The sequence below is a fragment of the Dermacentor andersoni genome, chromosome 2 (assembly GCF_023375885.2).
Source record: "Dermacentor andersoni chromosome 2, qqDerAnde1_hic_scaffold, whole genome shotgun sequence".
Classification (NCBI taxonomy): Eukaryota; Metazoa; Arthropoda; class Arachnida; order Ixodida; family Ixodidae; genus Dermacentor; species Dermacentor andersoni.
In genome coordinates, this window is record NC_092815.1 from 90,036,226 (window position 1) to 90,051,500 (window position 15,275).

General features: G+C 46.3%; 1 protein-coding gene across 1 annotated transcript in view; it reads right to left on the reverse strand.

Annotated features, from left to right (window-relative positions):
• Positions 1-15,275, reverse strand: part of Cul3 (cullin 3) — a 61,196-nt gene that overhangs the window by 34,400 nt on the left and 11,521 nt on the right. The window contains exons 4-7 of the mRNA XM_050188494.3: positions 8,622-8,782; positions 7,491-7,605; positions 5,585-5,764; positions 3,506-3,554 (exon numbers count right to left, since the gene is read on the reverse strand). Coding sequence (XP_050044451.1) covers positions 3,506-3,554; positions 5,585-5,764; positions 7,491-7,605; positions 8,622-8,782 — 505 coding nt within the window. The remainder of the gene's footprint in view (positions 1-3,505; positions 3,555-5,584; positions 5,765-7,490; positions 7,606-8,621; positions 8,783-15,275) is intronic.

The following is a 15,275-nucleotide window of genomic DNA, read 5'->3' on the forward strand; positions in this document are numbered from 1 at the left end:
GATTGCAAAGCAAGCACCAGCACCCACACTTTTTGAGAGTTTCGCATCTGAATCACTGAGCCCTGCCCCCCAAACACACCTCACCTGCCTCGTGCACACCAGAGTGCATAGTATGTAGTTTTTGGATTGTAAATTGCGTTTACATGGTTTTAGGGTTTTCCACATATGCATTCATGCATAACTGGCACACTTGAACCTAGATATAGTGAAGTCATACTTGTAGGGAAAAACTTCATTCGTGAATCTCATTAAGCATAGTTTAAGCACAAATATCAAGTGTGCTTAGGAGATTATCCGAGAGACTGCAAGCATAAATAAGGCATGCCACACACAGTTTCTGTACTGGCCAGGCACGTACCCAGGATATTTTTTGGAGGGGGGGGGGGGGGGCAACCCAAGGTAACTTTTCTATGCAAATGAGGGGGGGGGGGTACTTTACTAGTACAAATGTGAATAACGCCCACCATTTGCCATAAAAACCCGTAAACCCACAAAAGAGAAATGGATTAAGGTGTATTTTACAGGTGCGCCTGTGCGATACACCTCTCCTTTACTTGGCAAACAAAGAACCATGCCAAATGGACTTGCGCAGGAAAGAAGCGCAGAAAGTACATTGCCAAGAACAAGTAAAGAAGCGAAAGTGTCAAATAAAGATTACTTTAGTAGAATATAACTTCGAAAACAGTAGTTGGCAACAAAGGCACACGGACCGCGTGGAGTTGTGTTACTCCGCCAGCCAATGTCAGAAGCAAACAATATTGTCGTCATGCGGCCTTTTCAAAATGGCGTCGTACTTGATACCTCCGGAGCGTCTTCTCTTCTTAAAAAGTTTTTTCATCGGCAGAAACAATGAGGTGTGCAACAGACATGGACAAAATGCATCGAGTCTGAGCATTTCACTCTTCAAAAATCTGCTCTGCAGTTCATTTCACTGCTGAACCCGTTTTACTCATGAAACTTCACTACCAACAGAAGTGAAACTTCACAACAAATAGTTGTAGAGAAGCAAGCATGTTATTTCAGTTCAATAATGAATTAGGCATTCGCCATTCCACTATAATACGCGAGGGGAAAGGTATAAAATTACGCGCTAATAACTTTATTTTTGTAGTTACCACCTTATTTGGGTAACAGAAGAGGTTTGAAGTACGAATTATTTGCAGCCTCGCGGAGGAACAGTGGCTGGCGGTAATGAGGGCGTGGGCGGGGCTTCATTGCCAACGAAGCTTTAGCTCGGGTGCTCCTATCTAAATACATGTAAAAGGATAATTCGTTTTTCTCAGCAACAGCTGCACCAAATTTTACGAGGTTTGTTCCATTTAAAAGAAAACCTTAAACTCTAGTGACTGTTGGTTTAGAACTTTTGCTTTATATCGTCAATTTTTTATTAATAAAAAATCGACAATTTTCTGAAAACGAGACTCAAGTTTACAACTCTGTCTTTCGGCAACGAAAAATATCACAATTCTGTAAATTGCATCTAATAGTAAATTTAAAGCGGACAAATGTGATATGTTACATATGAATCTCAAGAAAATTTAGTAATATGGAAATACACCTTTTGCAGAACCCTTGTAAACAACGCAACAAATTCAGATAAGACGTAAAATGATACATCGAATTGGTCCGCTTTGAATGGCCTAACGGATGCCGTTTACAGAACCGTGATATCTGTTCTTGATGCAGAGCTATGGATTTGTAAACTTCGTGATTCTACTTTTTTCAAACTGTCGAATATTTGAATATCTCTTTAACAAAATTCACGCACTAAATCGAAATTCCGCTTCAGAGAGTCACTTAAATTTAAATGTCTCTCTCAAATGCAACAAATTTCATTAAAATCGGTTCAGGGGTTATCTCAGAAAAACGTTCTTGCGTTTTAAGTGTATTTGAATAGGCCGCCTTGGAGTTGGGCCCGAGCTAAAGCTTCCTCTTAAATTGTATCCGACTATAGTAGCGTTTTTTTTAATTATCTCTGGAAGAAATATAAGAAATACATATAATACAGTTTTGCCTTGCCGCAAGCCAATCAGAACGCGGGGCATTAGAAGAGCACTTTGTAGCTATAGCATATTAGAATATGGAAGAGTGGGTCAAGTGGTGGCATGACACATGCTTTCCTGCAATGCCAAAAACATTGGTGGCACTACGATTGAACTATATATTGCCGCGCCAACCTCACGGTGATAGTGGAAGACTTTCTGAAATTACGCAGTCCAATTGACCCAGTGACATAATTTCTGAGTCACCATATGCCCCCGCAGACCCAGAGCGCCACAATCAACCCTGGGCTGGTATTATGTAAAACTATCCCAATTTATGATTATTATTTTTTCCCCAAAACTGCCATTAGAACTTCATGATAGGTCAAATTGGCTCAGGCCTTGCCCACATGGGCACAAAAACAGATTGGAATAGTTTTATGTTATGTCCGCCCTGGGGACAGAGACAGCCGCCCGCTGAACCCACCGCAGCGCGCACCTCCCTATTCGCTCGCAGCACCCTCAGCTTACTTCGTTTTTTTGCACCTCAGCGAGGGAGCACTGTGTCACTCGGCCCACTCACATGTATTCTTGTACACTCTAAATATGGCTGCTTTGCCATCCTGACGGCAGTGGTAACAGCTGGGAGTGGCTGTGAACACTGGCCGCTAGCCAGAAACGTCGAAAAGTCCAGCGTTAAAAGCACGAAAATTACGAAAAACTGTGCGGGAGGCACCATCGTGAGGGTGTGCGGATTGTGAACAGCTGCACTCTTTTTCAGAGAACAAACACGCTCGCTCTTTGCAGCCATTGCCGGAGCACACATGCCGAAGCCATTCTGGCTCATCGTGGTGCAGTTTCAATTAAATTTCTGTGTTTGGCGCAGGAGTCCCACCCCTGCAGATGACAAAGTGGTGCATTCCGTCCACAGCTTGACTGTGAGCATTTGTGGTTGCTTACAGACATTAGCATGAGAAATGTAGCATGCAAATGGTGAATTCACTCTCACATGATGTCCTTTTTTTTTTTTCTTTTGCTTGTAAAAGCTACAGGTACATGCACATGACGCTTGTAGAGTTTGGAAAGTTGAAAATTACTCTGCTAAACGGTGCAAAGATATATGTGGCAATCAATTAAACTAAGATCTGGAAATAAAAGATTGTTAAATCACAAATTTCACTAAATGAAGGTTCACTGTTCTGAGGATTGATTTTATCATAAAATGCACTCCCTCTGGTATAGGCCCTGTGTGCTGCCAATTTGAGTGCACAGGAAAGCATAATACAGTACTAGGCTTCAGGTGCTTGCTGCCAACTAATTATCTGAAATTTTGCTACTTAAACAACAACAGCACACTAGTGTCGAATATGTCCCACGAACCAGCTGCTATGGAAGGTTTGACAATTCTTCTGGTACTTACAATGCCATGACAAACCAACTTATTAAATCCACAGGCTTCCAAGAACTATGAAAACAAACACATCACCAATGCACCAAGAATTACACGATAATAAATGTCTTACCCTCTGTCTTCTGATTCTTGAGCATATGCACAACACCAGAGTTCTCCATCTATTGGGAAGTAGGAAGGATAAATAAATGTACTGCAGTGAGATAAGATAGAGATGATATATATATATACATTTTTTTTTTATCTTCAGAGGGCCTTTTCGATTTCTCACTTCTGGCTACCCGCGGGCTGCCAGAGCCAGCCAAAGTGCCTTCGCTTTTTCGGGTTACCCCACCCACCACGCCATGCCCACCGGGCATTTGTTTTGCTTTGGCTGGACGGTTCTGGGGACCCATGGGGTGCCAGAACCAGCCAGGACGATTTTGGTCTGGCTGCTCTCTGGAAGTTCTCTGGCTAGGAGACGACTAAAAGAAGTGACGGGCACTCGCCACCATCTCTGTGGGGACTTGACGGATTGCAACACGGGTGCTTGAGGTGCTTGAAGCCAAGCCAGCCACGCTCTCGTGGGCACTTCACCCCGCAGCTGATAGTGTCGCCCGCACTGGGGAGCGATTGCTTCGTCTGCCTCACGTTCCAACCAACGGGTCACCACAACTCGAGATCACGCAACCTTCAATACTAAACACAGAAGACAGCTTACACGATGCCATGCAGTGTTGGCATGCCCACTCTTTGCACACGTGGCACATTATCTCTAAAGCAGGGTGCATGGTTGCGTATGTGCTTCGCCGCACGAAAAGCCATGTGCAACCATAGCCATGATGCTCACCAGAAATTGCCAACTTAACTCCCCTCCCGCCCCACCCCTCACATGCCCTTGATCGCATAACCACGAGCTCCCTCCTACCATCTTTCTCTCTCACCTTTGCACACTTTCACTCGCACCTAAAGCACAAAGTGCACGGGGTGCGATAGGATATTATCGCGCTTCGACTTTATATGGAACATGATGCGGCTTCACTTCGGCGGTCACTCTTGTCGCGCCGCACACAATTTGAGAGGTGCGTTTGTTAGCAGCCGCTTGTAATTTAATCATCTGACCCTCCGTGTCCGCAGAAGTTTTCACTTATTGTCACGGCATTCCTCTGCTGCGGAAGCGAAATATCATTATATTGAAATCGTATACAAACACACTTCGTTGTATTGAGGTTCTAAATGCATGGTGTTCTATGAACAAGAGGTTGTGAAAAGTTAAATACTTCGTCATATCGAGGATTTCGTTACATTGGTTTATTATATCGAGGTTTAACTGTATATACTTTCACGCTGCCAACACAGGCCAACTATGCTGAGCGCGCGCCGGCCTCGCCCGGTGCTGTCATCCTGGTAGCATGTTTACATTTATCCCGCAGCCAGTTGCCCCGGCATTCGTTTTTGCAAACTTCGGGCAGCTTCGGGTTGTCTTGGGTACCAGCCCACATGACCTATCAGGACCGGGACTAGCTGACTGCCGTCTGGCTGCCAGAGCTTCAAAAATCGAAGAGGCCCACTGATGATCTGTAAGTACAACAACACTGTTGGCCCAAAGCTTTAGCTCAAAAGCCATTTCAATGACAAAATAGTAAGACGCCTTTGAATACTCAGAAACACCTGTTCAGTTAACCTGCCGCAAGTGAAATTGTAGTTTTCCAATTTAACAACCATCACACTGGTACTGCCAATGCCATTGACCAAAGCTCATTCAAGCTACCTAATTCAACCAATGCATGCAACACACAAGATTTGCACAGGCAGCTGACGATCATTATACTCACCCTATCTAAAGAAAACCATATTCTTGACCGATCACTTTTCAGGGATGCTTTTGCTTGTGGGCAATGCTTCGCTGAAGCAATGAGCATCCCGTTGGCTGGCTCAATCAATCACGTCGCATTAAAAGTGATATTCCCGATATTAATTTATCGACCAAATGGCTGTAGCCATAGCAATTACTTGTACCCTTTAAGTAACAGCTGCAGCTCGTGGTAACATCTTCCTGACACAGAAAGATCATCTCACAATTAACATGATTTCCTTTCATTCTCTTTCAAAATAAAATAATAAAAGGAGGGAGGGAAACCAAAATTCAGCTGAGCCTTGTCAATCAGCACATAAGAAAGTACAAAGCAGACTGGGTGCAGCAGGAGGTTACCTCAACAATTGTCTTCATGTGGTTGGTGATCAGCTCCTTTTCAACCACCTGCACAATAAGCTCCTCGGTGAACTCGTCCAGGTAGTGCTTTGCGCGTTCCGCCTCTTCGTTGATACGCTGCTCCACTTTCTTGATGTACACGCATGCACTGTTCTCCGTCAGAAACTTTTGGCTCTCCGCCTGCATGTGTGCACATTTGCATTAAGAGGAAAGAAATAACTATCTAGCTCACTACCTCAGGTTGAGTCATATAAGAGAAATTAACTTTGAGATAGTAGCAAACTATCCGAACTTAGCAGCAAATCCATGGTGAATGCAGTCTTCAGGAGCTTCTGTGCTATGCGAGATTACTCCACCTTACGGCTATTTCACTTGCTTAATTTAAGTACCGTATTTACTCGAATCTAATGTGTACTTTTTTTCTCAGGTAAAACGAGTCCACAAAAATTGCATGCGCATTAGAATTGAGTACAACCCTAAATCTGTGCTACCATATCACCATCGGTTTTTTAAAATGGCCACCTCGTATATGCTTCGAGCCTAGCTGCCGTAGCTTCCTCCATGTGCTGTAGTACGTGTGCTTAGGCATGGCTAGAGTGTACAAGAATACAGTCATTCTAGTACACTGTGGACATGGCCGTGGCTTAGGTTAGTCCACAGTCTGTCTTTCCATTTTCTGAATTTTCTCCATCAGCATGGAAGTGCTGAGTGTGAAGAACGCCAAGTTCATCATGATGCCGCAATTAAAAGGCAAGTGATCAAGTGTGCTGAGAAGGACGGAAATTGGGCCAAATCACGGGGGTTAGGAGTTTCCGAAACTTGCATGCGGGACTGGCGCAAACAGAAGGAGAGGCGTTTTACTGTGGCTGCTGCTGCGTAAGGCGCAGCCGTGCAGGCTTATCTTGAAAGCAATCTGCAGTGAGGACAGTCTACTCGTCTAGGTGCACCGCACTGTGTTCTCGTCGCTTAGTTCACATTCAAGTGAGAGGCAGCACGAAGGCCAAAAATTCGTCGCTCCAGCTACTGCAGTTTCTCACTTCAGCATTTTGATAGCGAGTTTCCACGGTTACTGAGTAAGATGTGCTCATGCTTGGCTGTGCAAGCGTGACACCATGCTTGTTAATTAAGTTAGTAAGCGAATGTTTTCAAGTTTATACAGCCGGTAAAACTACTATCCTTACTTCATATAGCTGTCTACTAATTTGCTATCGCAATCGATGCTTCACTGTTTTGGCGAGACTGCAACTTTTTTTTATTTATCGCAACTTTAGTGCATTGGGGGCAAACATTAGGTTTTCCAAATGAGAGAAAGTCGTATTTCTGTATGAAAGCATGAGGTGCACAGTACTGTAAAGGACTTTTCTTTCTTGAGGTCACGGCAAACAGGTGCTCGTTACAATCGAGAGCACCTTTTTCGTTACAAAAAACGGGTGCGTGTGATGGAATTCAAATGACAGCATTAATTCTGCCAGGCTGAGGTCACCAACCAGTAAATATTCAAACATAAAACTGACAAGAAAGACATCCAAGTAAATTAGCAGGCCAGAAAGTTTTCAAGGGACAGAAGGTAATTTCATTATGCTTTGCAATGCCGGCAGCAAAGAAAACTCACTAATAGACACTTAATTGGCCTCATACTTCTCTTTCATAACACCTACTCCAGATTTCCCAACAGTTGTGTATTTCGAGCTAGCTTAACACGCTTGATGCCAATATAGTATGCCGCACATTGCCAAAGTGCCACGAAAAACACACATTGCATGCAAACATGACTGTGTATTGCTGTCGTGAAAATGCAAAGCAGATGCAAAGCTTGGAGGTACAATTTTTCGTCATTCATCTGGATGTTAATTGGCATAACATAAGGCCTAATGAACACACTCGCAAGAAAGGGAAATCAGCTTACCATATAGAATTCTGCCGATTGGGCCAGGAAGGGCCGCTCGAAGTCTTCCTCATAAACTGACCTTGAATCAATCCCCAAGTGTACAAGCATTTGGCATGCGTTCTTGATGGCTAGCCTGAAAAATAGCATGTCCTTTGTTCCTATCTGTGTCATTGAAAAATGATCATTCCAACAGCTATGCTAAACTCAAGACACAAAGACTGCAGTGGAAGGTCAATCAAACACTATAAAATTCCACTGAAGTGAACGATATTTCTCTACACTTCTTGCACTAGCTAGCTAAACACAAAGACAACTCTCCTTATGCTGTGTCCTGCATAGTGCTGCATAGCCACAGATGCTGACACACAAAGATTTGGGTATGCCCTTTTGTTCGTTTGCTATTAGGGCACAGAACGATGTGAGTACAGACTCGCTGCATTCCCGCATTCACCTACTTTCTTAACCTTTTGCCATGAAATCATTTCCTCATCCCCACTAGAAGCTAATTATAAATGAACCCTTATGAAAGAGTGTCCATTGTGACGCTATGCAGAAGACAACATTGGAATCAAGTGGCACGCTCACAGACACACACACACAAAAAAAGTTTTCTCCAGCTGCTTTTGGGACTTGAAGAGATTTAAGTGTTGCATTTGAACCAATGGGGAGGGGTTACACATCAAAGGGCAAAAAGAACGTTAATTTGGAAGCAGGGCTGCCACGGTGCCTCAGATGCTATGGTGTTCTGCTAAAGACAAGGTTACATCCTAGCCATGGTTGCTGCATTCCAAAGGGACACTATGCAGAAACAATCATGCATGAGCATTGGGTAAACATTTAAGAACCTGATGTGGTCAAAATTAATTTTTAGCTCTCGGCTATGCTGTCTCCCATATCTACTGCATTGCCTTGGGGACATGAAGAACCCAGTCAATTCAAATGTAGCAGCCCTCTGTATCTTATGAAAGACCCCACTGTTGAACTTCTTTTTTCAGTGTTAACAACACAAGGACTTGTGCTTAATAGCACAGCACAACTGCCACAAAGCAACTGCAGCCTGTAGTAATATATGATATCACACATGCTGCAGCTCATCAATATGACGGTAGCCGGAGTGATAAAGATGAACATGGGACAGTGGGCACACACCTATCAACTACTTCTCCTTTGCGTTCCTGCTGGACCATGCCAAGGAGTGTGTCCCGGAGGTGGTCCCGGATGTTGCCATACCGCACCACCTGGTCCCGGAAGATGATCAGGCCTAGGTTGTACACGTTGTCCACATTGTTCTGCTGTACATACACGCGATCCTGCAACAATGTGAGAAAGCCACCAGTCTCTCAAAAGTAATTTCCTTCAGGAACATTTAGCAAGTTAAACCAGCTCAAACAAACGGCTGCAAGAAATAATGCAAGTTGCTTAGGTGCTCACAAAATGATCGTGATCACTTTGCTTGGCTGCATTTTTTAATATCCAGCCTGTCAAAAGCATGTGCTTAGCACTTTATCAGGACATTATACTCCAGAATGACCTGACAGCAAAAACCCAAGGCAAGAAGAGGATAATTACAGCAATGCCAGGCAATCCTGAGCTCACCTATACCATACCTGCCAACCGACCTTATTCGCACCAACGGGGGGGGGGGGGGGGGGGGGGGGTTGCATCATTGTTTCAACTTCCGGTGGCCTTAGCAACTCGGTGAAACATGTTCTCCATCAGTGTTTTTTCATTTTTCCAACCATAGACCACTGCACGTCCCACCTTTCTTTATTAAGAATGTCCTCTGGAAGACTGTACGCCTGTAGTGTGGCAAACTCAGCTTCGAGAGCACCTAAAGCGTCTTCAGCAGATTCATTGGCATCTCGGGGCAGCAGCTGAGGGAAACTGAATAAAGAAACGAAGACTCGAGAGCGATGCCTGTGAAATTTCAGGTTGGCCACCTCCGCATTCTTAGTTGCGTTTCAGAGTTGCATCTACATCCATAGCGCTTTGCCTCGTCTCATTTCGGAAATATTTTCGGTAGAAGAGGCCCAACGTAGTCGCTGACACTAAGGGGTAGGTTTTGTTCGACGAGGAATCCCGTAAACAGGCACTCCACACGTATGACACTGTCATCGCACTTGTTCTGGAGAAAGTTCACTATCTTGCCTTGCTGCTCAGCGGTACGAACATAGCTTTGATGCTTCACTGTGGAAACGTGCAGTTTCAAGTCGCCGTTGACACCGTGAGACACGCTGACGTCGCATCCAACCGTTCTACAAAATGCAAAATGTTCTCCTTTTCTTGATGTCAAAAAGCACAGAAATTCAGAAGTTCGCAATAACTTCTGCAAATACCTTTTCTTCGACTTTGGTAGCACACGAGAATTCTAACTTAACACGGTGCACCGACACACGGCCTAGCCAACACTAATCGTACAAAAAAGCAGCAGCAACAAGATGCACCATGGATAGACACTGTACCATGGAGGAAGGCATGCATGAAATGCAAGAACCACAATGGCTCTGGCTTTGGTAGGCTTACTAGGCACCATGATGAGACGCCCTACCCCCTTGTGCGCTAGGAGAAAAGTGTGGAGGAAATGACGTACAGTAAACCCTCGTTAACTCGAAGTTGTAAAATCCGGGAAAAATTTCGAGATAAGCAGAGTTTCGAGTTAAGAAAAATGCCGAAAATTTCAGTGACCGGGTCACTGAAAGAGCCAGTGATAACCAGCACTGCTAACAAACGCTCCACAGCACGAGGGGAGCTTTTGCAATAAACGCAGAATTCCCAGGAAAAACTGAATTTTATTGTTTTGAAAAGAACTTGGTGATGCTTGCCTGCTTGGCGTTGGCATTCGGCGCGAGAAAAGCGTCCTCGAGCTGCTGAACGCACCGCATGAGCCGTTGTTCGCCGCCGCTGCATTCAACTTTGTTGCGGAGCAAACGTAGCAAGTTCCTTGTTTCTGCAGTTGTCGGCACTTCTCTAGGTGGTTCTTCGTCAGCGTGATCGCCGTCGTTCACTGCCATTTGAACAATGTCGGCGTCGGACAACATTCCGGTAACGGGCACGTCAGACTCGTAGAGCGCGTACTCTTCAAATCCGATTTCGCCGTCTTCGGCATCGCTGGCGCAGCCGGCAGCTTTGCGGACTTCGTCGCAAAGTTCATCGCAATCACTGAACTCGTCAGTGTCTGGCTCGAGCGATTTCTCGGCGCGCGAAAATCCTGCGTGCGCGAAACAATTGGCAATCGTCAATGGGCGTACTTGTCGCCAGGCTTCGGCGATCAGGTGGATTGCACCCAGCAAATCTATTTCGTACTTCTTACCACTGTCGTATGAGCACAAAATGCGGTGCAGGAGGCTCTTCCGATAGAACTTGCGAGCAACCTCAATGACTCCTTGGTCCATCGGCTGGAGCACGGACGTCATATTAGCAGGCAGGAACTCCAGCGTGACTGCCTCCAAGTTGTTGATTTTTCCGTGGCCGGGGCAGTTGTCCACAACGAACAATACTTTCCGGCCGTCCCTTGCCATTTTGCGGTCAAGAGCACGTACATACTCTTCAAAGAGCGCTGCAGTCATCCAGGCCGTTTTATTGGCGCGATAAGTCGCATCTCTCGGGAGCCGTGCATTTCGGAAGCACCTTGGATTGAGCGACTTACCGATAACAAGCAGCGGCAGTTTTTCATCGCCAGTGGAGTTGGCTCCGAAAAGTATCGTCACTCGGTCTTTGCGCTGCTTAGCGCCTGAGCACGCTTCTCCCTTCGGCGTGTATGTGCGGCTAGGCAGCATCTTATAGAACAGTGCTGCTTCGTCGAGGTTGAAAATGTCCTTGTCCGCATAAGCCTTTTGCAGCTCAGCGAGGCGGTGGTTGCGCCAGGTGTCTGCAGCCCCTTCATCAACAGTACCGCTTTCGCCGTGGATAGGCTTCGAGGCCACGTTATTTCTTTTTTTAAATCGTTCAAACCAGCCATTACTGCAACTGAAGTCTGTGTGGCCCATCTGCAACGCCAGAGCGTCTGCCTTCTCCATCATCATTTGGGTTGTCACGGGAAGGTTGGCTGCCCTGATCATTCCGGAGCCACAGCATGAGTGCTGCTTCGACGTCCGGGAATTTCGAGGCCCGAATCCGCTTCCGCTCGCTGGAAAAACTTTGCTCGAAGCCATCGAAGACCTTCTGCCGATTTTTTAAAACTGTCGAAAGCGTCGACAAGGGGATGCCGAATTCTTTGGCGATGCTTGTTTTCGATCTTCCCGCCTTGTCCACTTCCTTGATTAACGCGACTTTTTTCTCCAGCGTCAGAGACTTACACTGCTTGGGGCGGGACATCGTCGTCGTCCGTTGACCACACACCACACTCACAACAAAAAAAAATTGCAGTCAACGCGTCGTGCGCACAGCGCGACGAAACAAAGAACAGAATCGCACATGCACAATAACGTCCGCACGTGCGAAATGCGGTGGCACGACCACAGAACACCTATACAAACGCACGACTACCCGATAAAACCCATGAGCCCCCGCGCGCAAGCGGCGCACACCACGTGACTGCTTCCAAGGTTACTTGACGTGGTTGACGGAAAACGGCTGCATCCGCGGGAATTTTGTATTCGCCCTTCGATCGTGACCGCGTTCGGCACTTTAATAGGAACCAAGCGCTCGCTCGGAGCCTGTATCACCTATTGGTAACGGCCTTTGCCTTCAGCCGTCCCGGTCGAAATTTTGAGATATCCGTATTACGCCCGAAAAATGCTTCGAGATAAACGGATGCGAATACATAACACCTATGGGTGGGGAAGGCGCGGCGTGGAAAACTTTCGACTTAACCGATATTTCGACATATGCGAGTTCGTGTTAACGAGGGTTTACTGTAGTAGGTTCTCCTTTGTATTGCTGTTTCTTTATTTCTTTGCTGTAGTGGCCCCGCCTTTCGGGCCACAATGGCGGCTTTGTTATTGTTCTGTGCGCCTACACGTGTTGCTCCGTAGGTTTCGTACCGTGGCAAAGGCGCCGTGTGGGCAAGGTTTGCGTTGGTCTACGTGTTTTGTTGTGCTGCGTTTCTGGACCGTGCTCTACCGGATGTTGCTGTGGCCAGGTGGGACAGGAGGAACTAAGGTAGTGAAATGAATGCGCATGCAACGCTGTACGCAATGTACCGCGCCATGGCAATGGCAACGGACGAAGGAATATCGGCGGGAAATTTTTCCCTCTTTTACAGAATCATGCTAACGTGCTAACGATTGTTTAGTATTGCTGCGGAGCACACGGGTCCGAGCAGCACGGTTGCGCGCAGCGCGGCGTGGTTTCGCGAGAAATGTAAACAAGAGAGGAGAGCTGGCCCGATAGGCGGAGCAACGCTATGAGCAACGCCAACTTCCGACTTCACTTTCGCTTCACAAAGAGTGACGTTAGGGCCTCTCCTGAGTTTCCTTCCTCCGTGCTAGACACTGTAGTCGGCTGGATGGATGGCGGCTACACCCTTTGTAACGGGCGGCGGCTGGCGCCGCCTAGCCTTTTGCTCCCCCTCCTATTTTATTTTTTCCTTTCTTTATAGCCCCTTCTCCTTAAACTAGTTTTCACTCCCCTCCTCCCCCCAAAATAACTATCTAAAAAAGTATAGAAAACATTATCTCCCCGATTTATGGTATTATCTCTCCCTTGACTTCCTCCACCAATCCTCTAGCCTCCCCTTCGTTACTGCCACTCTTTTCTCGTCTATTTGCCCTCGTTCCCCGGGAAAACCTAATGCCCCTTCCATATCTGCCACTGTTCCCTCTGCCAGAGTCGGGCGAAGGTCTGTGCATCTCAGCACTATATGCTCTGTGGTCTCCATTTCGGCTCCGCAAACTGTGCACAAAAGGTCCACGTCTTCAAATTTAGCCCTGCATGTTTTCGTTCTCAAAAGCCCCATCCTAACTTCGAATAATAGTGAGCTGCCCCGCGAGTTATCAAATAAGAGCTCTCTCTCTCCCGTTTTTGTGACCTATACATAGATAGTGCTGGCTTTCCGAGCATTCTTCCCACATTTTTCTTTCCGTGTTCTTCACCTCCTTTCCCACACTAGAACCTCGTTGGACCCTCTCCCTCGGCTGTACATATCTATTCCTCAGCTTCCTCGTTCTGAGTGTCCACTTTGTGTTCAAACTTTTCATGTATAGATATTTGTACACTTTTCCTGCCCACCTTTGTTCCACCAGTGCTGGGAGTCTCTGTTCATATTTTAGCTAACTTATTGCCTCTCTACCTTCGAATGATGTCCATCCCATGTCCCCCTGCACTCCCTCATTAGGGGTGTTCCCGTGCGCTCCTAAGGCCAACCTGCCTACACTTCTCTGTCTTGTTTCCATGCATGCCTGAACTTCCGATTTCATGCACAGTACTGAATTTCCGAATGTGAGACCAGGTACCATAACCCCTTTCCATACGCCCCTAACCACCTCGTACCTATTATAGTTCCATAGTGCCTTGTGTTTCATTACAGCTGAGTTCCTTTTCACTTTTTCAATCATAATTTTTTTCATGTTCTTTCAAATATTTTTTTGCCCTCGTTTAGCCTAAAGCCCCTCCATACACGTTTCCGCCGACCAGGTTAAGTACCACCAACCTGCCCTCCTCCTCCATGCTCCTCTCCCACTCCCCGCCTTAGCTTCCGGCGTCAAGCGGAGCTTACGTAGCTGCAGCTTCCTGTTCCGAGTGGAAGTGACGCTATGTTTTTTAGCGTTGTTTACTTTCGCGTTGATGGAGAGGCTTTAATTGCACCAGCTGCAGTTTAAACTGTGAATGCGATTCAATCCAAGAACCACCGCCTATTGTAATCAGTGATCTGCTTGTGTTCGCTGCTTCGCGTTAACGTGCGATGGATTGTGCCACGAGCGACAACGTACAGTGAAATGTAGTGCCTGGGTGCTTGGAGACCACTGCCGTTTTTCGTGCACTTGGAAAACAGCGACCGCGAACTACTACTTCAGCGCAATACAACAGCTTGTCCCCTTTGCATTTTTCTTATGGTGACTGCCACAGCTCTGCTAAGCGCACGCGTGCTAAGCACGCACGGGCGTCTCACCATCGCCTAACAGCAGTTAATGCGAAAATTCCCACAGCGCAACTCCAGGAAGCGGAAACGCCGGAACCGGAAATTTTTAAACCGGAAATGCCGGAACCGGATTTGGTGTGAGGCGAAAAGGCGGCGCACAACAAAGGTTGTCGCTACTTAAGAAAGCGGCGGTGGCGCGTGGATGGAGGGGCTTTAGTTTAGCCATATGCCCAAATACTTGTATTTTTCAACATGATCAATCTTAGTGCTTTGTATTTCCAATGGTTCCCCCCTTTCTTCATTGTATACTATTATCCCAGACTTCTCTCTACTGAATTGCAGTCCCAATTTTTCTCCCACCTCTCCACATATGCTCATTAGTTCCTGTAGCCTTACTCGGGTGTCAGCAAGCAGTACAATATCATCTGCATACATCAGTCCGGCTAGTACTTACGCTACCTTCTGCCCTTCCAGCATATAGCTTATGTCGGTTCCTATTGTGCTCTATTCTAGTCTCTTTTCCATTTGGCTCATGTAAATCATAAAAAGCAGGGGCGACAATGGACAGCCCTGCCTGCAACTTCTTATTTTAGCTGGCTTTGTAGTTTCCCCCTCCCATGTTATCTCTACCTCATTATCAGTATAAACTTGTTGTAGGAACCCAATCACCTTTCTATCTAGACCATATTCTCTCAACTGGCTCGATAACTTTTCTCGGTTTACATTATCATAGGCTCCTCTAATGTCTAAAAAGGCTATCCATAGCGGTTTCTGCCTGGCTGTCG